Source organism: Manis pentadactyla, chromosome 8 (assembly GCF_030020395.1).
Source record: "Manis pentadactyla isolate mManPen7 chromosome 8, mManPen7.hap1, whole genome shotgun sequence".
Classification (NCBI taxonomy): Eukaryota; Metazoa; Chordata; class Mammalia; order Pholidota; family Manidae; genus Manis; species Manis pentadactyla.
The window spans coordinates 138,196,487-138,222,953 of record NC_080026.1 but is presented as its reverse complement, the minus strand read 5'-3'; the positions used below and the strand labels follow the sequence as shown (position 1 = coordinate 138,222,953).

At 43.8% G+C, this 26,467-nt stretch overlaps 1 protein-coding gene across 2 annotated transcripts in view; it reads left to right on the top strand.

Moving 5' to 3' along the window:
* The window catches only part of C8H10orf143 (chromosome 8 C10orf143 homolog), a 108,003-nt gene that overhangs the window by 38,045 nt on the left and 43,491 nt on the right, over positions 1–26,467 (top strand). For both annotated transcript variants that reach the window (XM_057506490.1, XM_036923845.2), the window contains 2 exons: positions 13,654–13,803; positions 13,912–13,974. In XM_057506490.1, the coding sequence (XP_057362473.1) occupies positions 13,654–13,803; positions 13,912–13,974 (213 nt within the window). The remainder of the gene's footprint in view (positions 1–13,653; positions 13,804–13,911; positions 13,975–26,467) is intronic.

The window sequence follows — 26,467 nt, the reverse complement described above, 5'->3', positions numbered from 1 at the left end:
TTTTTCCATCCCTTGACTTTTAGTCTGTGCATGTCTTTGGGTTTGAGGTGAGTCTCTTTTAAGCAGCATATAGATGGGTCTTGCTTTTTTATCCATTCTATTACTCTGTGTCTTTTGATTGGTGCATTCAGTCCATTTACATTTAGGGTGTTTATTGAAAGATATGTACTTATTGCCCTTGCAGGCCTTAGGTTCGTGGTTACCGAAGGTTCAAGGTTAGCTTCTTTACTACCTTACTGTCTAACTTAACTCACTTATTGAGGTATTATAAACACAGTCTGATGATTCTTTATTTCTCTCCGTTCTTATTCTTCCTCCTCCATTCTTTGTATGTTAGGTGTTTTTTTTGTGTGTGTGCTCTTTTGTGTTTCTTTTGACTGCTTTTGTGGGTAGTTGATTTTATTTTTTGCCTTTAGTTAGCATTTGATTGTTCCGCTTTCTTTGCTGTGATTTTATTTTCTCTGGTGACATCTGTTTAGCCTTAGGAGTGCTTCCATCTAGAGCTGTCCCTCTAGAATACCCTGTAGAGGTGGTTTGTGGAAGGCAAATTCCCTCAACTTTTGCTTGTCTGGGAATTGTTTAATCCCTCCTTTATTTAAATGATAATCGTGCTGGATTCAGTATCCTTGGTTCAAGGCCCTTCTGTTTCATTGCATTAAATATATCATGCCATTCTCTTCTGGCCTGTAAGGTTTCTGTTGAGAAGTCTGATGATAGCCTGATGTGTTTTCCTTTGTAGGTGACCTTTTTTCTCTCTCTGGCTGCCTTTAATACTCTGTCCTTGTCTTTGATCTTTGCCATTTTAATTATTATGTGTCTTGGTGTTGTCCTCCTTGGGTCTCTTGTGTTGGGAGTTCTGTGTGCTTCTGTGGTCAGAGAGGCTATTTCCTCCCCGAGTTTGGGGAAGTTTAAAGCAATTATTTCTTCAAAGACACTTTCTATCCCTTTTTCTCTCTCTTCTTCTTCTGGTATCTCTATAATGCAGTTATTGTTCCTTTTGGATTGGTCACACAGTTCTGTTAATATTGTTTCATTCCTGGAGATCCTTTTATCTCTCTCTGTGTCAGCTTCTCTGCGTTCCTGTTCTCTGATTTCTATTCCATTAATGGCCTCTTGCATGTCGTCCATTCTGCTTTCAAGTCCTTCCAGAGATTGTTTTATTTCTGTATTCTCCCTCCTTAGCTCTTGCATATTTCTCTGCAAGTCCATCAGCATGGTTATGATCTTTATTTTGAATTCTTTTTCAGGAAGATTGGTTAACTCTATCTCCCAGATTCCCTCTCAGGGTAGGGTGTGTGGGTTAGTCTGGTCTGTATCAAGTTCTTCTGCCTTTTCATGGTGATAGAGGTCGTTGTAGGCACTTGGCATGTGTGTCAGCTGGGAGACCCAAGTCCCTTTCCACTTGTTCCTGGCCTTCCTTTCCTGGGAGAACGGTGACCCCTAGTGGGTTGTGCTGGGCAGCTTCACACAGACAGGGCCTCTGATCCTTGCCGGACTGTTGACTAGGCTCCGTGGTTGCTGTGGGCGTGGCCGCTCTCAGGCTGATGCTGTGTTCTGGCAGGGCCACGCCGGAGGGGAAATGGGCAGGAGGCTGTTTTTCTCCGTGAGGGGCCTCCAAGCTGCGCTGCCACCCAGGGGTTAGGGTGCCCAGATTTCCCCGGGATTCCCAGCTGCTGGGCTGAGTGCATTGGGACGCTTCCATCAGCCGTGGGGTCCCTGTCCCTTTAAGACTTTCAAAAAGCATTCGCTTTTCTTTTTCCCAGGGGCGCCGGCTGCTGAGACCCACTCACAGGTCTTACTGTCCCATTTCCCTAGTATCCAGCACCCCATGCAGTGTGTGTCTGCACTCCTGGTGCGGATGGCTTGGGCTGGGTGTTTAGCAGTCCCGGGCTCCCTCTCCCTCCCTGCTCCGACTCCTCTCCTCACACCGGGAGCTGGGGTGGGGTGGTATTCGGGTCCCGCCGGGCTGCGGCTTGTATCTTACCCCCTTCGTGAGTCGCTGGGTTCTCGCAGGTGTGGATGTGGTCTGGCTGTTGTCCTGTATCTTCTGGTCTCTCTTTTAGGAAGAGTAGTATTTGTTGTATTTTCAAAAATATATTTGCTTTTGGGAGGAGATTTCTGCTGCTCTACTCATGCTGCCATCTTCACTCCACCTCCCTCTCATTTTTAAAATTTATTCTGTCTCATTGGTTATTTCCCATGTCCTTTCTCATTTCTTATTCTCTGTATATGTGCTTTCTCCTCCTTTCACTTGATCAAGTTAGCTAGTGATTTGTCTTATTTTGTTAATCCGCTTCCTCCTCAGAAAATCAAGATTTAGATTTATTAGTTCTGCTACTTGTCAGTGGAAAAGCGTGTACCTCATCAGTCAGCATTTCCCTCCCTTTTTCCTTCTTTGTGTTTGTTTTTGGGTTATTGTGTTGTTCTTTCTCTAGTTTTCATGAGCTGAAGTTTATTAATCCATTAATTTTATGCTTTCATTTTAAATGATAAAAATGTTAGTATAGTGAGTTTTTCCCTAATTACTGCTTTAAATGCATTCCAAAGATTCTGGTATGTAGTGTTTTCCTTGTAATCATTTTTTTTAAATTTCTGTACTTCTGGTTTGTATTTTCTCTTTCACCTAAGAGTCAGTGATAGGATTTTAAAATACCCAGAGGGAAGTGTCTTTCTGTTTTTTGTTTTTGCTAATAATGGAATATTTTATTGTGTTATGAGCAGTATGTGTTGTGCAGTATTTCTACCTTATGGAAATTGTGTATGTTTTCCATGTGACTGTATATGGTCATTTGTTGTGAATGTGCGATAGATTCTTTTTTTTTTTTTTTTTTAGATAATTATTTTTTATTGAAGGGTAGTTGACGCACAGTATTACATAACATTAGTTTCAAGTGTACAACACAGTGATAAAACATTTATATACATAACTCTAAGTTCCAGCTATCACCCTACGAAGCTGTTACAATATCTTGACTATATTCCTTATGCTATACATCACATCCCGCTTACTTATTTATTTTACCATTGGAAGTCTTGTCTTTTTTTTTTTTTTTTTTGTGAGGGCATCTCTCATATTTATTGATCAAATGGTTGTTAACAACAATAAAATTCTGTATAGGGGAGTCAATGCTCAATGCACAATCATTAATCCACCCCAAGCCTAATTTTCGTCAGTCTCCAATCTTCTGAGGCATAACAAACAAGTTCTTACATGGAGAACAAATTCTTACATAACGAATAAGTTACATAGTGAACAGTACAAGGGCAGTCATCACAGAAACTTTCGGTTTTGCTCATGCATTATGAACTATAAACAGTCAGTTCAAATATGAATACTCATTTGGTTTTTATACTTGATTTATATGTGGATACCACATTTCTCTCTTTATTATTATTATTTTTAATAAAATGCTGAAGTGGTAGGTAGATACAAGATAAAGGTAGAAAACATAGTTTAGTGTTGTAAGAGAGCAAATGTAGATGATCAGGTGTGTGCCTGTAGACTATGTGTTAATCCAAGCTAGACCAGGGCAATAAAACATCCACGTATGCAGAAGATTTCTCTCAGAACAGGGGGGGTGAGGTTCTAAGCCTCACCTCTGTTGATCCCCAATTTCTCACCTGATGACCCCCCTGCGACTGTGCCTGTCTTAGGTTGTTCCTCCCTTGAGGAGTCTTACCCGTCTCTGGCTAACCAGTCATCTTCCGGGGCCATACAGGGAAATGTAAAGTTGGTAAGTGAGAGAGAAGCCTTATTGTTTGAAATGGTTAGCTTTTTATTTCTTTGCATATTTATGCCCTGTAGCTTCTATGCCCAGCATTTGTCTTGAGGTATCTTTACCACTTGGAAGAATTATACTCGGTAAATTTGATATGAGGCACGAATTCTATTTAAGGGTTGTAATTAGGAAAGAAGAAGAAAAGCTATAGAAGTAGCAGGCAGAAGAAAACATGGGGAGATTGATTATTTCTTTGACATATCTTCTTGTAGAGTAACTTCAGCATGTATAGGTTTTAATCTACTACTTAAATTGTGCACACACATTAACATAATAGGAGTATAGTTACATAACCAAAGCATATCTGTAATTACCAGCCATCTCCAGTGAAACCAAGAAAACCAGTTAGGCACCTTAGGCATTTGTGAAAACTTATCTATGATATGGTGGATATTGTCCAACTGAACTTGAACAGTCTGAGAGAAATCAGACAAATTAAAACAACCCATTCCTGGGGAATGTTCACATCCCTTATGTTCTTTTAACAGTAAATAGTCTGTAGTTGTAAGATTTTGGAGCGCTACAATTTGCACTTCTCCTAATTCTTGGTTGAGTTCCAACAGCATAGATCCAGTCAAATTTGTTGTTTTACTGTATGCACAGGCCAGCTTAGATATCTCCTTCATTGCCATGGCAAGTCCAGAAACCGGTGGGATGAGTGCATGTACAGCTGTAGCAGTGCGTGGATCTTTGTTGGGGTTTTTTGATGATCATCTTCTGGCATGAGTCTTCAGAGAGTGCTGATGTTGGAAGTTCTCTTTCATATCGTATCTTAGTTCATTTTCGGGGTAGCCCAATTAGGCTTTGATCTTCTGTATAAACGCAAACAGACCCTTTGCCTACACTTTTATATGCCCTTTATACCCTTGTGTAGAACTCATTGGAGGTTACCACACGGGAACTGCCCTTTTTTGTTTTGTTTTGTTTTGTTTTGTTTTGTTTTTGGTATCACTAATCTACACTTACATGACGAATATTATGTTTACTAGGCTCTCCCCTATACCAGGTCCCCCCTATAAACGCCTTTACAGTCACTGTCCATCAGCATAGCAAAATGTTGTAGAATCACTACTTGCCTTCTCTGTGTTGTACAGCCCTCCCTTTTCTCCTACCCCCCCTTGCATGTTAATCTTAATACCCCCCTACTTCTCCCCCCCCTTATCCCTCCCTACCCACCCATCCTCCCCAGTCCCTTTCCCTTTGGTACCTGTTAGTCCATTCTTGAGTTCTGTGATTCTGCTGCTGTTTTGTTCCTTCAGTTTTTCCTTTGTTCTTATATTCCACAGATAAGTGAAATCATTTGGTATTTCTCTCTCTCCACTTGGCTTGTTTCACTGAGCATAATACCCTCCAGCTCCATCCATGTTGCTGCAAATGGTAGGATTTGCCCTTTTCTTATGGCTGAGTGATACTCCATTGTGTATATGTACCACATTTTCTTTATCCATTCATCTATCGATGGACATTTAGGTTGCTTTCAATTCTTGGCTATTGTAAATAGTGCTGCGATAAACATAGGGGTGCACTGGTCTTTCTCATACTTGATTGCTGCATTCTTAGGGTAAATTCCTAGGAGTGCAATTCCTGGGTCAAATGGTAAGTCTGTTTTGAGCATTTTGATGTACCTCCATACTGCTTTCCACAATGGTTGCACTAACTTACATTCCCACCAGCAGTGTAGGAGGGTTCCCCTTTCTCCACAACCTCGCCAACATTTGTTGTTGTTTGTCTTTTGGATGGCAACCATCCTTACTGGTGTGAGGTGATACCTCATTGTAGTTTTAATTTGCATTTCTCTGATAATTAACGATGTGGAGCATCTTTTCATGTGTCTGTTGGCCATCTGTATTTCTTTTTTGGAGAACCATCTGTTCAGTTCCTCTGCCCATTTTTTAATTGGGTTATTTGTTTTTTGTTTGTTGAGGCGTGTGAGCTCTTTATATATTCTGGACGTCAAGCCTTTATCGGATGTGTCATTTTCAAATATATTCTCCCATACTGTAGGGATCCTTTTTGTTCTATTGATGGTGTCTTTTGCTGTACAGAAGCTTTTCAGCTTAATATAGTCCCACTTACTCATTTTTGCTGTTGTTTTCCTTGCCCGGGGAGATATGTTCAAGAAGAGGTCACTCATGTTTATGTCTAAGAGGTTTTCGCCTATGTTTTCTTCCAAGAGTTTAATGGTTTCATGGCTTACATTCAGGTCTTTGATCCATTTTGAGTTTACTTTTGTATATGGGGTTAGACAATGGTCCAGTTTCATTCTCCTACATGTAGCTGTCCAGTTTTGCCAGCACCACCTGTTGAAGAGACTGTCATTTCGCCATTGTATGTCCATGGCTCCTTTATCAAATATTAATTGACCATATATGTCTGGGTTAATGTCTGGATTCTCTAGTCTGTTCCATTGGTCTGTGGCTCTGCTCTTGTGCCAGTACCAAATTGTCTTGATTACTATGGCTTTATAGTAGAGCTTGAAGTTGGGGAGTGAGATCCCACCTACTTTATTCTTCTTTCTCAGGATTGCTTTGGCTATTCGGGGTCTTTGGTGTTTCCATATGAATTTTTGAATTATTTGTTCCAGTTCATTGAAGAATGTTGCTGGTAGTTTCATAGGGATTGCATCAAATCTGTATATTGCTTTGGGCAGGATGGCCATTTTGACGATATTAATTCTTCCTAGCCACAAGCATGGGATGAGTTTCCATCTGTTAGTGTCCCCTTTAATTTCTCTTAAGAGTGACTTGTAGTTTTCAGAGTATAAGTCTTTCACTTCCTTGGTTAGGTTTATTCCTAGGTATTTTATTTTTTTTGATGCAATTGTGAATGGAGTTGTTTTCCTGATTTCTCTTTCTGTTGGTTCGTTGTTAGTGTATAGGAAAGCCACAGATTTCTGTGTGTTGATTTTGTATCCTGCAACTTTGCTGTATTCCGATATCAGTTCTAGTAGTTCTGGGGTGGAGTCTTTAGGGTTTTTTATGTACAGTATCATGTCATCCGCAAATAGTGACAGTTTAACTTCTTCTTTACCAATCTGGATTCCTTGTATTTCTTTGTTTTGTCTGATTGCCGTGGCTAGGACCTCCAGTACTATGTTAAATAACAGTGGAGAGAGTGGGCATCCCTGTCTAGTTCCCGATCTCAGAGGAAATGCTTTCAGCTTCTCGCTGTTCAGTATAATGTTGGCTGTCGGTTTTTCATAGATGGCCTTTATTATGTTGAGGTACTTGTCCTCTATTCCCATTTTGCTGAGAGTTTTTAACATGAATGGATGTTGAACTTTGTCAAATGCTTTTTCAGCATCTATGGAGATGATCATGTGGTTTTTGTCTTTCTTTTTGTTGATGTGGTGGATGATGTTGATGGACTTTCGAATGTTGTACCATCCTTGCATCCCTGGGATGAATCCCACTTGGTCATGGTGTATGATCCTTTTGATGTATTTTTGAATTCGGTTTGCTAATATTTTGTTGAGTATTTTTGCATCTACGTTCATCAGGGATATTGGTCTGTAGTTTTCTTTTTTGGTGGGGTCTTTGCCTGGTTTTGGTATTAGGGTGATGTTAGCTTCATAGAATGAGTTTGGGAGTAACCCCTCCTCCTCTATTTTTTGGAAAACTTTAAGGAGAATGGGTATTATGTCTTCCCTGTATGTCTGATAAAATTCCGAGGTAAATCCATCTGGCCCGGGGGTTTTGTTCTTTGGTAGTTTTTTGATTACCGCTTCAATTTCGTTGCTGGTAATTGGTCTGTTTAGATTTTCTGTTTCTTCCTGGGTCAATCTTGGAAGGTTGTATTTTTCTAGGAAGTTGTCCATTTCTCCTAGGTTTCCCAGCTTGTTAGCATATAGGTTTTCATAGTATTCTCCAATAATTCTTTGCATTTCCGTGGGGTCCGTCGTGATTTTTCCTTTCTCGTTTCTGATACTGTTGATTTGTGTTGACTTTCTTTTCTTCTTAATAAGTCTGGCTAGAGGCTTATCTATTTTGTTTATTTTCTTGAAGAACCAGCTCTTGGTTTCATTGATTTTTGCTATTGTTTTATTCTTCTCAATTTTATTTATTTCTTCTCTGATCTTTATTATGTCCCTCCTTCTGCTGACCTTAGGCCTCATCTGTTCTTCTTTTTCCAATTTCGATAATTGTGACATTAGACCATTCATTTGGGATTGCTCTTCCTTCTTTAAGTGTGCCTGGATTGCTATATACTTTCCTCTTAAGACTGCTTTTGCTGTGTCCCACAGAAGTTGGGGCTTAGTGGTGGTGTTGTCATTTGTTTCCATATATTGCTGGATCTCCATTTTGATTTGGTCATTGATCCATTGATTATTTAGGAGCGTGTTGTTAAGCCTCCATGTGTTTGTGAGCCTCTTTGCTGTCTTTGTACAGTTTATTTCTAGTTTTATGCCTTTGTGGTCTGAAAAGTTGGTTGGTAGGATTTCAATCTTTTGGAATTTTCTGAGGCTCTTTTTGTGGTCTAGTATGTGGTCTATTCTGGAGAATGTTCCATGTGCACTTGAGAAGAATGTATATCCCGCTGCTTTTGGATGTAGAGTTCTATAGATGTCTATTAGGTCCATCTGCTCCACTGTGTTGTTCAGTGCTTCCGTGTCCTTACTTATTTTCTGCCCAGTGGATCTATCCTTTGGGGTGAGTGGTGTGTTGAAGTCTCCTAGAATGAATGCATTGCAGTCTATATCCCCCTTTAGTTCTGTTAGTATTTGTTTCACATATGCTGGTGCTCCTGTGTTGGGTGCATATATATTTAGAATGGTTATATCCTCTTGTTTGACTGAGCCCTTTATCATTATGTAGTGTCCTTCTTTATCTCTTGTTACTTTCTTTGTTTTGAAGTCTATTTTGTCTGATATTAGTACTGCAACCCCTGCTTTCTTCTCTCTGTTGTTTGCTTGAAATATGTTTTTCCATCCCTTGACTTTTAGTCTGTACATGTCTTTGGGTTTGAGGTGAGTTTCTTGTAAGCAGCATATAGATGGGTCTTGCTTTTTTATCCATTCTATTACTCTGTGTCTTTTGATTGGTGCATTCAACCCATTAACATTTAGGGTGACTATTGAAAGATATGTACTTATTGCCATTGCAGGCTTTAAATTCGTGGTTACCAAAGGTTCAAGGTTAGCCTCTTTAGTATCTTACTGCCTAACTTTGCATGCTTATTGAGCTGTTATATACACTGTCTGGAGATTCTTTTCTTCTCTCCTTTCTTATTCCTCCTCCTCCATTCTTCATATGTTGGGTGTTCTGTTCTGTGCTCTTTCGAGGAGTGCTCCCATCTAGAGCAGTCCCTGTAAGATGTTCTGTAGAGGTGGTTTGTGGGAAGCAAATTCCCTCAGCTTTTGTTTGTCTGGGAATTGTTTAATCCCACCGTCATATTTGAATGATAGTCGTGCTGGATACAGTATCCTTGGTTCAAAGCTCCTTCTGTTTCATTGCATTAAATATATCATGCCATTCTCTTCTGGCCTGTAGGGTTTCTGTTGAGAAATCTGACGTTAGCCTGATGGGTTTCCCTTTATAGGTGACCTTTTTCTCTCTAGCTGCCTTTAACACTCTTTCCTTGTCCTTGATCTTTGCCATTTTAATTATTATGTGTCTTGGTGTTGTCCTTCTTAGATCCTTTCTGTTGGGGGTTCTGTGTATTTCCGTGGTCTGTTCGATTATTTCCTCCCCCAGTGTGGGGACGTTTTCAGCAATTATTTCTTCTAAGATACTTTCCATCTCTTTTCCACTCTCTTCTTCTTCTGGTACCCCTATAGTACGGATATTGTTCCGTTTTGATTGGTCACACAGTTCTCTTAATATTGTTTCATTCCTGGAGATCCTTTTGTCTCTCTCTATGTCAGCTTCTATGCGTTCCTGTTCTCTGGTTTCAATTCCGTCAATGGCCTCTTGCATCCTATCCATTCTGCTTATAAGCCCTTCCAGAGTTTGTTTCATTTCTGCGATCTCCTTTCTGGCATCTGTGATCTCCTTCCGGACTTCATCCCATTTCTCTTGCGTATTTCTCTGCATCTCTGTCAGCATGTTTATGATTCTTATTTTGAATTCTTTGTCAGGAAGACTGGTTAGGTCTGTCTCCTCCTCTGGTGTTGTCTCTGTGATCTTTGTCTGCCTGTAGCTTTGCCTTTTCATGGTGATAGGAATAGTCTGCAGAACTGGGACGAGTGACGGCTGGAAGGACTTCCCTTCTTGTTGGTTTGTGGCCCTCCTCTCCTGGGAGAACAGCGGCCTCTAGTGGCTTGTGCTGCGCAGCTGTGCTTAGACAGGGTTTCTGCTTCCTGCCCGGCTGCTATGGAGTTAATCTCCGCTGTTGCTGTGGGCGTGGCCTGGCTCGGGCAGCTACTCCAAAATGGTGGAGTCGCGTTGGAGCAGGTGCTGCTGGGAGGCTATTTATCTCCGTAAGGGGCCTCCCTGCTCCCTGCAGCCCAGGGGTTAGGGTGCCCAGAGATCCCGGATTCCGTACCTCTGGATTAAGTGACCCGCCCTGCCCCTCCAAGGCTTCCAAAAAGCACCCGCCAAAACAAAACAACGACCACCAGAAAAAAAAGAAAAAAAATTTTAAATTAAAAAAAAAAAAAATTTTTTTAATTTAAAAAAAAAGGTGTTCGCTCGTTTTTCTTTATTCTCCGGTGCCAGCCTCAGGCCTCTGCTCACCGGTCTTTCTGCCCTGTTTCCCTAGTATTGGGGTCCCTATCCCTTTAAGACTTCCAAAAAGCGCTCGCCAAAACAAAACAGCAAAAAAGCAGAAAAAAAAAAATGGTCGCGCGCTTTTCTTATGTCCTCCGACATCCGGCCTCCGGTGCCCGCTCACTGTTCTTGCTGCCCTGTTTCCCTAGCATCCAGGGCCCCCTGGGCACGCACTGTGTCTGCGCTCTGGCCCGGATGGCGGGGGCTGGGTGCTCGGCAGTCCTGGGCTCCGTCTCCCTCCCGCTCTGCCTGCTCTTCTCCCGCGGGGAGCTGGGGGGGATGGGCGCTCGGCTCCCGCGGGGCCGGGGCTTGTATCTCACCCCCTTCGCGAGGCGCTGGGTTCTCTCAGGTGCGGATGTGGTCTGGATATTGTCCTGTGTCCTCTGGTCTTTATTCTAGGAAGGGTTGTCTTTGTTATATTTTCACAGATATATGTGGTTTTGGGAGGAGATTTCCGCTGCTCTACTCACGCCGCCATCTTCCGCCCCTCTCCCATAGATTCTTGATAAAATGTATGTTCTGTAGCAGCAGGATATGGAGTTCAGTATATATATCCATGCATTTTACCTTGTGGATAACATTGTTCAGATCTACCTACTTACTTTTTGTATACTTGCCCTGCCCTGCACTGAGAGCAGTGTATCAAATCTGTTGTTAGTATGTTTCTAACTGTGTCTCCTCACATCTTCTGTAGACTTTCCTTCATAAAGTGTTGGTTGTATTATTTGATGCATTCATGTCCATGAGCATTACATCTTCATTGTGAACTTTTAGCATTAAATATATCCTTTGTGTGTTTAATGCTCTGTGGCTTGGAGTCTACTTGGTCTACTCCTGCCCTCTTTGTTTTCACTTACCGCATCTGCTTTTGTCCATCCTTTTAATTTTTAGCTGTTCAGAATTACTTTAGTTTAGGTGTATTTGTTGTATAGAGCCTATAGTTGGGTCTTATTCTGTGATCCTACTTAAAACTCCTTTTCATTTAGTAGGTCAGTTAAGCCCCTCAGTACTCATTGACATGGCTTGTTTTCTTGCTATAATTTATAATTATGTATATTCAGTTGTATTTGCTATTTCTTTCTCTATGAAATCTGTATTCTTAGCTCTTTTATTGAGATTTAAAATTTTGGACTTAGACATATTTGTGCTTTCTAGTGATTCCTTTGTATTTAAATCTATTTGATGTCCTTAATAACCTGGTTTATTATTTAGCTCTTCATTATATGATTTATCATTTTTTCCCTGGATCCTTTAATACATACCTATTACTTGTATAATAGTGACCTACACATTAATCAGAATTTTCCCTCTTCCTTTATTTTCCATTTATCAGTTAAGTTATTTCTCCTTTGTCACAATATGTAATATTTGCACATTAGTCTTTCATCTAACCCTGCCTTTATTTTAGTCTTAGATGTACATCTAAATATTTTAATGTTCATCATAAATCCTTTTGCTAAACTTTTCCCAGTCATCACTAAGGTAAAGCTTGCCCTACATAAATCCTCAGCAGGGGCTGATGGGGGTAATTTTTCTAAATGTATGTGTATTGGAAACGTTTTCCTGTGGTCTTGATAATTGTAGGACATCTTGCTGGTTTAAAAATTCTTGGTTCTTTCATTGAGTTTTAAAAAAATGGTGGTCCGTTGTTGTCTTACAATGTGTTGATTTTGAGGAGTCTGGTGGCAGTGTCATTGATCTTTTTGCCCAGGGGCCTTGTGGGTTTTACGTTTATCTCTGATATCTCACAGATTTATTAGAATATGTCACAGTTGATTGTTCTGGGTTAATATTCCCAGGTACCCTGTAAGACCTTTCATTTTATTCAGTCCTTTTTCTATTTCTGGAAAGCTTTCTTATGGTTTTAAGTGTTAGTTTTGTTCCACTATTGTGTGTTCATCTTTTGGGAACTCTGGTTTGTGAAACTTTCCCTCTTTGTCCCCCGTCCCCAGGACTTTTTCTTCCTTACATTTTTACCTTCTTCATGCCATGTTTCTCCTCTTGACTGATTCCTGCCTTTTCTCAGGAACCTCCATTAATTTCCATTTGACTGTATTTTCTTTGGGCACTTGATCATTTATTCCTCATTTCTGAGATAATTTTGTTTTATATTCCATTACTTTGCTGTGGCATCTCAATTTTGTCTTCTAGTTTTTGGCTCTTTCTGGTTTTAATTTTATGTTTCTAGTTCAAGTTGGGTTTTTCTATTATCAAGTGTTTGAATGTATTTAGTGATGTTTTTAAAGTGTTGAATTGCATTTTTCTTTTGATTTGTGGTTGCTTTTCAGGAGGTCATGTTTATGGTTTTGGGTGTCTTATTGCTGGTCTGACAGTGACCTCTTGGTTAGTGTGCAAGTCCAGGACGGTGGCCTCTTGGTCTGTGTGCAACTCCAGGATGCTGCCAGCGTAACAGGAAGCATTCCAACTGGCGTGGGAACAGCGGGGCTACAGGCTGGTCCGGGGACCCAGATGCAGGCTGGCACCAGCAAAATGTGCACTCTGGGGCCATTTGCAGAGGTCCTCTGACTCTCAGCTTGTGTCAGTAGAAACATTGTTGCCCTTCAGAACACAGTCTTGGACTTTTTGGATGAAAGTTTTTTCCTTTAACATTAGAGGACTGCTTTTGTGATTTATCTTCTTGAGTTCATGGAGAATCAAAAACCAAATGCTAACTTTCCCAAAGGTTATCAGTTATGGACCATGTGTGCAGCCTGAAAATAAATAAAATTTGTTCTTCAGTATCAAAGAATTATTCACATGTGAATTATTCACCTTGTATTAAGGAAATATGTAACTTGATACTAGGTAAAAGGTGTTACAGCATATAACTAGTTTCTTGAACAAAATTTATAGGTTTTGTACATTTTCAGTATCAGTAAACAAGTCACAGTGGTTTATTGCTTGAGTTTTGACCAAAATTGTCTAAAAGGACTATTTTAAATCTGTAGAGCTAAAGAAATACCAGACAATGCTAGAAATAATGAGGTTACATGTAATTGATAGTGGTTATTCCTGAAGGGTAACATTTAAATCACTCCTCAAACGTCCTGTAAACTTCCCCAGCCCCACAGGGTCTGTATTTGCCACTGAAGTTTTCAGAAAGCAGATTGAATTAGAGTGCTGTGTGTTTTATGAGATCATCTCAAGTGAAATTCTATTTGTTTCAGAAACGGGCATGCAGGAGATTACAAGCAGCCACCCAGGAGTGGGGCCGCCCTCAGGTGAAGGTGGGCGCCCCGGGGCCCTGGAGTCGTGAGGAGCTTGAGGCACAGCCCAGAGGTGCGCCGGAGAGCCTCCAGGGCCGACCAAGTGTGGGGGTAGGTTCCTGTTCGCAGCAGACCAGCTGCAAGCCCATTTAAATATTTTAATAAAAAGTGTAAGTAATCACTCTTCTGATACATCTGTGGCTGTGATTTGTTAAATAGATTCCTCTGAACAGCGGAAGGAACTTGGCCCAGCCCTGCCTGAGATGTATTGCCGGGGAGTCTGTAAGTGCATTAACCTTCTTGCTGTGACATAAAAGATAGACTTGTTCTTAAATATTAGATCCATAAAACATAGTTAATAAAAATGGCAATTACATTTCTTAGGAATGAGGGATGTAAATAAAAAGGTGCAGATTGATTTAAGCTTTTCTTAGCATTGTGCTGGGGTGCAAACTAATTTGTTTTCAGCCTCACATTGGAAGTAGAAATTGAAAATACACTAAAATTCTTTCTAAAAGAAGAATTCAGGGAAGGGAACAAGCCACTGGGTTTGGTAAAAATAGAGATCATTTGAGGACATTTGGAGAAAAACCCCAATCTCATTTAATTACTCCTCTTTGGTATCAGCATTTTTTTTCTTTTTCCTGTTTAAGTTTTCCTTTCATGTTCCCATAAACTTCACAGATTTGAGAAGGGGAAACGCAGCATTCATACCATTAATTCAAAGTCAGGCCGACCAGCACTGCCGAGTCACATTCTCAGACTCCTTTACTGGCAGAATATAATAAACGAACATTGGTGTAATGATACCTTTGTTATTGACTTGGAACTTATTCTAAGGACAAGATGATATGTCTTTGATAATCTGTAATTCTTGTGTTTTCTTTTTCTCTTAAATTTGGAATCTTTATAATTGCAATAAAATAAAACTGTGTTTAATTTTCACATAGAAACCAGGAGCGTGTGTCCATGTGTGTGTCTGTGTATTTCCTAGATTGCCCACTAAAGATTTTTAGAGAAACCTATTGCTCTGTTTTTGGTACGAAGAGATTGAGTCAATAAATTATAGAGGTCTTCAGTTGACACATTGCAGGCTACTGTGTTTTACAATGAGAGGCAATGATTTTGTTTTAAATGAAGACCTAAAGCTGTCAATTTCACCCACGTGAACCGCTGATTATTGGAAGTCGTTAGGGAAATATGAAAAGAAAGCTTAGTGTCAACCTCACTCCACAAAGGTGTGCTTTCCTCCTTTTTGTACTGTTGTCAGGAGCATTTCCACAAATTATGTTGCATATGTTGTATAATCCTGAACAATGATGGAATCAAGAATCCAGCAATTTGAACTACCATATTTAGGTTGATTGATACAATGCCAGACATGCCCTGGCATGCAAATAAGGGACATTTACCTTGAGGAACAGGACTCCATTATGGGTAAATTGCATGAATGCTGTTGACTAACCTTCCTTGTTTTCACCCCATTTCCATGGAATGTATCTTTCAAATCCCCCCCATCTGTTGGGCAAGCACTTAGAATGTAATATGGATTCTTAATTCTCTGAGAGGTTGTGGTCTGGCATGAATGGCTCACAGGGAAAAAAAATTTGGCTCAAGCAAGTGATTGGATCATTTTAGCTAATATTCTGTTTGAACAACAGTACCTATTTGATTAGGGTTTTTCCTTCCTCTGTAATTCCCAAGCTTGCCTCTGTTATGTTTCATAGGAAATGAATCTGTGAGCAGAAAACCTATATTGATATGTAAATATATCATTTTTCTGTTAATGCTCGATATTCTTTTCATCTAAATTTCAGAAACCAACTTGAAAAAAATCAGTTCCCCTTTATTTGTAGTTACTCTCAATAAAATTTCACCCAGGCTTGGGTGATTTAATATTTACATACACTATTTCTAAAAGTCCTATGTAAATAAAGATTGAAATGTGAATTTGAAAAGTCACACCTCTTGATATTTGAACAGGCTATAGCTGCATATATCTTCTTTTTCTAATAATATGGCTAGTTTCTCCCCTAAGCTTTTAAAATAATAAGACACTTTTTATATTCTAGAACATCAAAAGGTTCAGTGTTAAATAAAGAGCAAATAGTATTTTTAGAAATGCAAGATCCCAGAGAGAAGTGCTTAGCAGTAAATCACTGATGGGCAGCAATCCCAGATTTCAGAAGACTTCATTACACACACAGCTCCATTCACAAGCGCACTCCGTGTGCCCGCAAGAGTGTCCCGGTCCTGGCCCGTAGCACCTGGGCCGACCCAGGTGGCGGCTTGGGTCCGCGAGGAGCGGCCATTGTATTGGTAGTTGGTGAGGGGCCCTACCAGGAAGCGTGCATGTGGTGGACTCTGCTTCTTTGCTGCCTCCCCCAGTTCCCTCCTTTGCGTCTTGGTTCTCTGCTGTGTTCTGAGCACAGTCGGGTATCGGCCGAGGCAGCAGTACTGGTTCTGCTCCCAGTGGCCCTGCTGCCTTCCTGCTTCCAAGTCCTGAGGTCTCCCTCGTTTTGTCAGGACTCCTCGGCAGGCAGGGGCCTCTCCCACAGGCCTCAGGCTCTGCTCCCCCTCTGCGGGATCTGCTCGGCCCCTGGTCACAGGGGATCCATAAAGGGATCTGTCCCCGGGGCTTCCTTTCCTCCATGGAGGGGCCCAGAGGGGCCCAGAGCTGCCGCTTCCCATCAGCTCAGCCTGCTTGGCTCAGTGGGCCACAGTAGCCAAAGGTGAGAGGAAATGGTGCTGTTCTTTCTGAGTTCTAACCCGTTAAATGAGGCCTAATGAGCCTGTGAACAGTTTCTGCAAAAATCGAATGAAGATAATGGGTGGCAGGTGAAAGGCAGAAGCTCAGGGGAGAGCGGGTTCAGGCCATTGTGTTTGCGGTTGGGAAGTGCCTGGTCCTCAGGACTGCGTGTCTCAGTGGTGTCTGGTCTCTGGCACTCAGGCTCCCCTGTGCTGGACCCCGCAGGGAAGCCCCCCTTCATGGGTCGGCGTGTGGTCGGGCCTGTGCTCTCAGCCCGTCTCCCCTGCTCTGCAGGGTGCAAACCGTTTCCACACTCCCTTGCCTCTGGCTTCCGACCCTGGGTACTGGAGTGTGGGGGCAGGCGGGAGGAAGCCAGGGGCAGCTCTCACTGTCCCTGCTCCTGAGACGGGCTCTCAGCACCTCCCCCTAGGGCCCCAGCGCCTGCAAAGCTGTCCCCTTGGTCCCAGCTGCTGCCGAGTGGCACCCTCTCCTGGGCTGTGGTCACTCGCCTCGGCCCTTGTCCTCTCCGCTGGGGGCGGGTCGAGGTGTTTGGTCGCCTCGCCCTCCCCTGTGTGCCATCTTCCCTTGCTGTCTGTGTACTTGGCCCCCATGATGAGCCCCCTGTTTGGAATACCTAGATTGCTTTCTGTTTTCTGGCTGGACCCTTCTGGGCTAGTCACCTGTGAGTGGACAGATCCTCCTGAGAAACAGATTGCTGTTTTCAGTGCAGGCCTCTGGGCCCCTGTTGCCCACCCTCAGGTCTCGGGTTCTCGTCCGGCAAGCTCAGCGTTTGGAGCTGGCAGAGCCAGAATGGGCTGTCACACGGGTGGAGAGCTTGGGTGTTAGACCGACGGAGACACTCAGCCCCATTAATATTGCTCATCACCGGCATTGCTTGGCTCTCGTTTATCTGGGGTTACTGGGTTTTATTACTCACTCTGGTAAAGAATTGCTGAATTGCCAAATTGCCACATAAGTTCTAACCTGTGAAAGAGAATGTTTTTGGTTTTGTGGGCTACCCCTCCCCAGCAACAAATGATTTGGACACAGCCTGTTCATTAGTGTCGAGAGCAACTGCTGAGGGAGGAGTCTTCATAAGGCTCTATGTTACTCACTTTTTGACATTGAAATCCACTGACAACAGTGTGTGTGTGTGTGTGTGTTGGGGGGGAATAAGAAGGTAGGGGTCAGGTGTCTGGTTCAAGCTCTGGGTTCCATTTGCCCTGTAGGGACACCAGGAGGAGCCCAAGTATGATTATTCTGTCTAAGTGAATATTTTTCCTTTGTACTTCTTTTTATGTCCAAAAGGTTGACCTTTAAAAATGTTTGTTTTATTTTATTTACCGACTTGTCTTATTGGTAGTTGTTTCCTGCATCTGTAGCATCTACAGATACTGTGCTGAGTCAGGAGCGGACCCAGAACTGGGTGTAAATGAGACTCTGCCTTTGTCCTGTGCCCGCAGACAGGAGGGCTGCGGAGCTTGACACGGTGTGTCTCTGTGTCGGGCTGGGGCCAGGGCCAGGGCCAAGGGTGGAGATGTAATGTGCTGACACAGATTAAGATTAAAGGCCAGTGTGCAGTGGTTTGCTCTTTGTCCTCTTGCAGCAACAGCCAGTTCCCATCAGTCCTTTATTCTTAGGTCTTGAGAGAAGAAAACAATCATGCAGGGATCAACGAGACTTTCACTGAGCATCTGTAACAGCCGTGCTGTGCTCCATGCGTTTTCTGAGGTGTGTCAAGGATTCTAGAGTTCACTGGTCTGATCCCTCAGTTTAAAAGTATGGAAAATGAGGTCCGCAGGGCTAGGTGACTGGCCTGCTGTGCCCTGCGCACCTGCTGCTGCTCTGTGCATGTATAGCCAGGTGCCAGCCTCACTCCCCGACTGGCGCCCAGGGACCAGTCAGATGCTGGGTCTTCGTGGACACCATTCCCAGACACAATGAGAGCTTTTTGGCTGAGACACAGGCTGAATTACTCAAACTGAGAATGAAAACTTGGCCAGGAGTTTGTCTCTATCAGCGTAGACAAATGTGAGTCCTGAAATAGATGAGCTTGAATAGACTCATGGCGAAGTGTCTGATTTAGCTTCTGACAGGAACTATTTTCTTTGGAATATGGATACCAGAAAATAGTTCTTTTTTTAAAAAAATTCAACTCTGTTATTGAGATCATTTCCAGGCTCGGAAGGAACAGAGAACCTTCAGATGACCAGAAGAACAAAACAAAAACTTTGATTGTCTATGAATAAAATATGTGAAATTGTGAGGAGATGGTGCAATGAATGAAAAGAAAAATGAATTTTTAAAAAGACTTTAAGAAAAATTTAGATGTCCTATAAGCATGTTATAATGCAAGTGTGCCCCCTTCTGCTACAAATAAGAACATGAAATCCATAGTCATTTCAAGTGCAGAGAGAAAATGGAAGTAGAGCAGTAGCTAGAAACATATCCCTTGTGGCTGTTGCTGGGCCCTGGCCTTTGTTGAGCTGGGTCCTAGAACGGGCCCAGGGACTTAGGGCTAGAATTCTAACATCCAGAGGGACATGTGACTTTGGCTAATGTGGTGGGGGACGTGCATGAAAATTTGGACCCTTGCATAAAGCTCTGAACCTTAAAGATTTGCCTGTGACTTAAAAGGGCCTTAGGAATTAAAATACCAGGTCATGTATGGGTGTGGGCTTCAAGTTTATTCTACCACAGTGGCCCAAGAACCAAGGCTAAAATATTAATAAAAATGGGTAGACTCTTAAATCCTTAAGGCCTTGGATAGTGGCAAATGCAGAATCGTCCCGTAGTTATGCTTCTGCTGTCAAGAGCATATCGGATTTGGAGGTAGAACAGCCCTCACTGAAGGTGAGATCACAACAAACAATATAAACTTCATAAACAAGCCTACCATTGAGGGGTGGGGACCAGGAGTTATAACAAACAGGAGAATATAAACCTCCAAGAACCTGAAATAGTAAAAAACCTGAACCTCACTATAAAGGCAAGCATTTAAAATTTTAAAAAATAGGTTAAAGAAGAACTAGAGCCATAATTAAAGAAGAGGACAGTATGAAAAAGAATTCAAAGGTTTTAAAAAACCTTCTAAAAGTGAATGATGTGATCACTGAGGTTCTGAAAATCACCAGGTTAAGCACAGTTAAAGACAGCATTAGCGGGCTAGAAGATTTTTCTGGGGAAATCATCCAAAATATAGCAAGAGGGTGAAGAGATAGAAAGTCTGATGAAGGAGTCAAAGCGGAGAGAATGGAGGTGTGTCAGGAAATCCAGAGGGAAGAAATTTAGAGACTGGGAGAGGAAAACGTAATTGCAAGGTCTGATTTAAAAAGAATAATGACTTTTGAAAAGATAGTGGCTGAGAATTTCCCAGAACTGAAGAAAGGCATATGTAGCCAGATGGTTTTGAAGCAGAAGAGCAAGGTGAGGGAGCTCACATCAGACACTGAGATATATCACAAAGCTGTGATAACTAAGACAACCCATTATTGGCCAGGGATGGACAAACACACCAGTGAAATAATGTTGAGGGCTTTAAATGTGCATATATGGCAACTTGATATATGACAGAGAAGGTTATCACAGGTCAGTTGGGACAACAAGGTACTGTATAAATTGTTCTGGGATAATTGGCTATCCATATATGAGGAAAAATAAGATTAGATCTTTACCTCACACAAAAATAAATACAGGGAGGTGGGGAAAAGGTTAATAAACCTGATGTTCAAAATAAATAAATCTAAAACTTTCAGTAGAAAACACAGGAGAATATATATGAAGTTGGATTGATTTATAAAATCTGATAAACCCTCAGGGAAGGGATTACTACTTTTAACTAGTTGCACGAGGTATGTTGCATATCAGAATCCCCCGTCGCTGTTTAAGAAGATATTGTAAGGCAGGGAAGACATCTGTGACACACAGAGTAGAGTAGCACATGGGCAAGTCTGTGAGTGGACATTCCAAAGAAGAGACCCAGTGAGCTGATAAACCAAATGGATGTTCAACCTCACTGGTAGTTAAGGACATGCAAGTTAAAGCATCAAATTAGGAAAAATAAAAATGTCTGAGGATACCAAGCATGTATGAGGGGGAAGTGGAGTAGTGCCACTTCACTGGAGCAGCGTAATGGGCACCTGGGGCCGGGGGAGAGCAGGTGAAGGTGGTGGGTGTCCCCGGTGACCCAGACAGTTCATCCTCATCGTAAACTCTCACAGACGCCCAAGGAAGTGTGTGCAAAATAGTTGTCGCATTGTTTGCTTAGCAAAAAGCCAGAAGCCACCTAAATCTGCCAGTAGAAGAGGTAAGTGAACTCAAGTATGTTTATTCAATGAAATATACAGGGAAGTGGAAATGGATGAACTTAAAAAAGGAAATTATGGGAGGATTGTATAGAATGATGCCACGTACATACAACTTTAATGAAAAGCATAGATACATGTTAACGAAAAGAGTAAAAACACTCCTGAGAAGGAGGAACATCTGGTTCAGGATGATAAAGTTGTTTCTACTGAAGGAAGGAGGCTCAGCCTGCTGAGGGCGATGCAAGGTGTCTAATGTTTTGTCTCGAACTGAGTGTTCGCTGTGTTTTTGTTTATACTTGTTTTGTATTCCTGGAAAACCACGGTGAGTCTTGGACAGGACGTGTCTGCGTGTCCGTCATGGTAGGGCCGAAGGCCTTTGAACAGAGTGTTCCATGGAGCTGGGAGAGAGGAGTGACTGCCCACCCACGGAGGAACAATGATTTGACAGCAGACCTCGCATCACCAACAGATACCAGAAGTTCTTGGAATGACATCTTTCCAGTGCTAAGGGAGCAGTGCCTGTGTGAATATGTAGGCTGGCCGAGCCAGGCATAGAGCCGGGATGCCCCCAAGAGGAATTCAGTACCAAAACTGACTCCAGAAGGGAGAATATAAGCACCAATGATGATGGAGTAAATCGGGAAAGTTATCAAAAAGCTACTATCCCAGATGGTTTTATAGTTAAGAAAATCCTCCATGAAGAAACACATGGATGACTTAACATTAGAAAAACTACTGCATTGTCTGTTCAAAGGAGAAAAACAATACAACCGATCATCTTAATAGATGCAGAGTAGTGTTCAGTCACTCCAAATTCCACCTGTGGCAAAACTCAGCAAACCAGAAATAGAAGGGTTTATCCTGGGGGGGTTTAAGGATTGTCATGCTCAGTGGAAGCCTTTCTGTTGATGAAGAAACCCACACGCCTGCCCTCACCACTTCTCCTTAGTGGACTAGGGTCCTGAACCTCGCAGGGAGACAAGCAATGGCTGTAAGAACTGGGAAGGGGACACTAAATTGTGATTTCCAGGTGATAGAATTATCTGTACAGAAAATCTGCAGTTGAACTACTAGAGCTAACATTCATCACGGTTGAATATTAGACAAACATGCACAGTAGGATGGGTGAATGGGTAAAGAACTTGGCACATGTACATAACAATATTATTCAGCCGTAAAAAGAAGGAAATCTGCCATTTGCAACAATACGGATGGCCTCGGGCATTATGCTGGGTGAGAAAAATCAGAGAAGGACGAATACCATGTGATCGCACTTGTGTGTGGAATCTAAATGCACACACACACTCACAGGCACAGAGATGGGTGGTGCCAGAGTCAGAGGTGAGGGAAATGGGTGGGGGGGTCGAAGAGGGGTGGGAAACAAACACACATTAAAGGTAGCAGTGGCCAGAGCAGCCGCCTGGAGCTTCTCACGAGGCAGCCCGCTTAAGACGCCAGCATCCCCGCTGTGGGCCGGGGGTCCCTCTCAGAGCCCATGTGTGAGTTTGACAAAGCCGTTTTATGTAAAAGCAAAGCCTAATACCTGGATTTTGGAGGGTCTCCTTAATGCCTGCTTTGAAGTCCAGGAAAGCTGTGCATACAGTTTTCTTTTGGCCTGAGCTCAAGACTTCCTAGAATAACATTCCTCCATATTCTGCAGTTTTCAGGCTCAGCCACGGTCCCGGCTGGCGCTCTTGGCCCTTGCAGCTCTCCGACCTGGAGCGTGTCCGCCGCCCCCTGTGGCAGCTGGAGCTGCGCCTGGCAGATGCCTCAGTCTGTCCTCAGCCCTGTATCTGCTCTGCAGTGTGAGCGCCAGCCTGGCCTCAGAGCAACAGAGCTCACGGACACGCTCCTGCCTGGTCCACCCCTCGGACTCACAACCTACCCCTTACTGTTCTCTGGTCTGAATGGATTGTTTGCCGAACTTGTTTCCTTTGAAGAAATTCTGGGAGAGGCCGAGTCTAAGCAGCACATTGTCCGAGTCGCCCGTTAGAAGCTGTTGCTGAGTAGTGCCAAGTGCCAAGCTCTCTCCCTGTTGTCCACTCCCACCGCTGGAAGGGTCTCATGTGGATAGGTTAGGACACGTCCCAGCGCATGGGAAAACCTGGAACAGAGAGGCAAAATGAGCCCAGGAAGCGGCCTCCTTTACCTCGATGCGTGCGCTGCCCTCCTGAACTGCTTCAACTGCCTCAACTGCTTCATAACAAGGTAGCTGGCCAGGGTCAAACATGGAGTTCTTGAATTTCTTGGAGTTCCACGTTGGGACATAGTAGAACGTGGAGAGCTGGCCCCGTCCCACCCCCACATCTCTTTCCGGCCCAGCCTCTGTCTTCTGTGACAAGGGATCTTGAGCACCTTCCATGGGCGCATCCAGGCTCCATCCACATCTCACAGCCACCTCCCATAGCCCTCCACAACAGCTCCCCTTGGGCACCTCTCAGGCTGGGAGTAAGTGCAGCAGTGGTGTGCGCTGTCCTCAGTAGAACACCCTGGCAGGAGAGGCTGGCCCAGGCCCAGGGGACGGGGGCTGTGTGGGAACATCCTGTGGGCCCTGTGTGTTCTTTACTGCAGGGAGAGGTACAGCCAGAGTGGCCAGAGGGGCCCTCAAGCATGGGACCCGAGGTGGAGGGCATGCCGTTGAAACAGGATAGATTGGATGGAGGAGGGGGAAAAACTCATATTCATTGTAATGATTAGGGCAAAAATCCCATTCACATGATTTCTGTATGTGGATTTGAGTTGCTACCTAATGTCCTGTAGTTTCAACCTGAAAGCTTCCCTTCAATATTTCTTTTAGGGTGTGTCTGCTGATGACAGGTTTTCTGTTTTTGTGTATCTGGAGGGGTCTTAATCTCACCTTCCTTCTGGAAGGGTAGTCCTCTTAGATGGGGAATTCTTGATTTTCCGTCTTTGAGCTCCTGGAACACATCATCTTACTGCCTTCTGCCTTCCCTATTTCTGATGAGAAATCAGCTGTGAGTCTTAGCAAGGACCTGTGTCCTGGGCTCTCCCTCTGTGGCGCCGGCAGGTGTGCCTCTAGTGGCAGGGATGTCCCTGCCGTCTGGCCTCAGAGTCCGGGGCCTTCAGACTTCACTTCTGAGTCAGGGATAGGATGGGCTCCATGCTTGGGGAGGGACACGGACAAACTGGAATATGTTGAGTGTCTGGGGTGAAGTGGGGACACACACTGGAGAAAGGGTTCAGTGAGCAGTTTCCACAGGTCCTTTGTGTTCAAGGTTCTCGGTCCACTTGTTGATCTGGAGCTGCCCATCTGGTCGTTCAAGTCTTCTCTGTTCTGCCTCCAGCATGTCTTCAGATAACACCCCATCCCACTGGGAAGGGGGCTGGGGGCAGGAGTGAGATACTACAGTGAAGACCTTTGAAAAATAATCACTTGTTTGAGCCACGTGGGATGGGGGGCATGAGGATGCCAATAATGAAATGAATTGGAAAGCGGTGTGTCCCGTCTTACCATCCCTCCCCTGAGAGGCCTGTCTTCTCTGGGGTCTTTCCTCCTAGTCTTGCACTGTGCCCCCCCCCCCGCCACCCCCTACATCATGGCTCCTCACAGTGAGTTCCCCAGGAGCAGTTCTTCCTGACCTTGTCTCTCCCCGGAGCAGTGCCTCCTCATGGGGTCCTGCTGCTGAGGGGTCCCGAGAGCTTCCTGGCCGCAGAGGCTAGGGAATGCTGCCTCCTTTCCCACCTCCTGGCGATCTGATGTGTGTTCAACTGTTAAGGGCCCTGGGAGTCAGTCAGGGAGACTGTTGGAGTTAGTGTTTCCAAAGCACCCTTCCATGAAGGAACGCCTGCTACGTGTGTACTAACGAGACTGTTGGGGAAACACGGGCCTGTTGAATAAACACAGTGCTGTGCGCCAGGGTGTCAGGGCCCCTCACAGCCACACCCTCCAGCCAGTCTCGGCACCTCTGCACCATGAGCCGTGGCATGGCCCTCCCAGTTTCTCCAGTTCTGGAACATTCTGACCTGCTGTGCTTGCTGCCTGGGATGCCCTGTCCTGTAGGATCTACTCCACCTTCATGGTCCATTTGAGATGCCTCATGGGAAGGCCTCCCCGACCCTCAGGCAGAGCCAGTGGCCGCTGTTGCATCTCGTTCTGAATGATCCATCCGTGTGAAACAGGTGCTTGTGAGCCTGCAGCTGCTTCCCCTGCTCTCCAAGTCCTCAGTCTCTCCTGGGGATCCCTTTGGCCCCGTCAGCACCCACCTTCCCGGGAGCTGACACCATCACAGACCTGACTGCCTGCTCCCTGCACCCTTCCTGGCCTCAGCTGGCCCATGGCCCACTGCCACCAGGGGTGGTCCTGGAGAGCAAGGACACCCTGCCAGCCTCTGCCAGTGGGCCACAGAGCCATGTTGCTCTTTGCCAGGATGGTGGCTGCGTGTGACAAGGTCTCTAGGTGGGGTGAGGCCTCTCACTTCACAGCTGCACAGTGTGTGGCCGCCTGTCCAGCCCTCTGGCTCTTCTGGTGGTTTCTATGGGTGAAGGTATAGTGATGTGAGGCCTGCTCCAGCAGGCAGGGCAGGCAGAGGCCCTGAGGGGACGGTGAGAAACCTGGCAGCTGCTGGACCCTGCGCTCCTGGGAGCTGCCTGCTGCAGTGCTTTTGTGTTGAGTCTGTATTCCATAGGTGGACAATATCGTTTTTAAAAATTCATTGTTTTCTTCCTCTCTTAGATCTGTAGGAGAAAAGAGACTTGTCATTTATGGAGGACATTCTGTGTACTAGGCACTGCAGGACATGCTTTAAATATCCTAATTATGGTGTGTTTTATACATTCTGTAAATGTGTACTTACCTCAGAAATAAGATTATTTACAAGTGTAAGCCCATCATTTTAAATACAGTGCTTCATATTGATGAACGTATAGCCAAGATACATTCATTCAGCCAAGGTAAATTAACTCCCACAATGTGCTGTTTTATCATTGTAGGGACATTTTAACCACACCGAGAGTCATTAGAAGATGCAGGCCGGAAAAGGAAGATTCCATCCAGTTTTGGTTGCGAACCCTCCAGCAAATGTCAGTCTCTGGACAGATGTGGTCACCTGTTCAGATAGCAGCTGGGTGTTGTCATGCAGGTAACCCCACTGTCCTGCGTGCAAGAGCCAGGAGAATCCCCGCCACTTCAAAAGAGCCTCCAAAGGGTTATTACTCGCTAGAGTCTCCTTTTAAATGTAGCTGCTTGAGAAGGAGATCAATTGCATCACTTACATGTTGAAAAAAGTTCAGTATAGAATTTCCTATGAGGTTTGAGAACACTGTGGCCTGGAACCATATTCAGATGTAGCCCCGTTTTTAACACTTCCCACTTGTTTGGTGGATGTATTCAGGGCTGCGTATGTACTCTTTTTTAATTAAAGGGCTTATTTTTATATTTAAAATGTTTATAATCTTAAACTGAGTTTTACTAAATGCTGGTATCCAATCTGTTCTCCAACTGACGTTACCAGGCACAGGACTCCTTTTATATTAAAATGGAAACTGCTCATTCTCTCTTGTGTTTTCAATGTGTTGTCTGACTAGAAGCTGGTGTCATTTTCTGTGGGTGTGAAGGCTCCCTGAGATGTTCTAGTCACCTTATAGACAAGGTCCTAACAAGGCCACTGGGTTGGAGGATTGCTGTCAGGTTCTTACCCTTCCAGAACCAGGGGGCGGGGGACGAAGCCCCAGCGCGTCTGTGTTTCCATAGTGTTGTCCA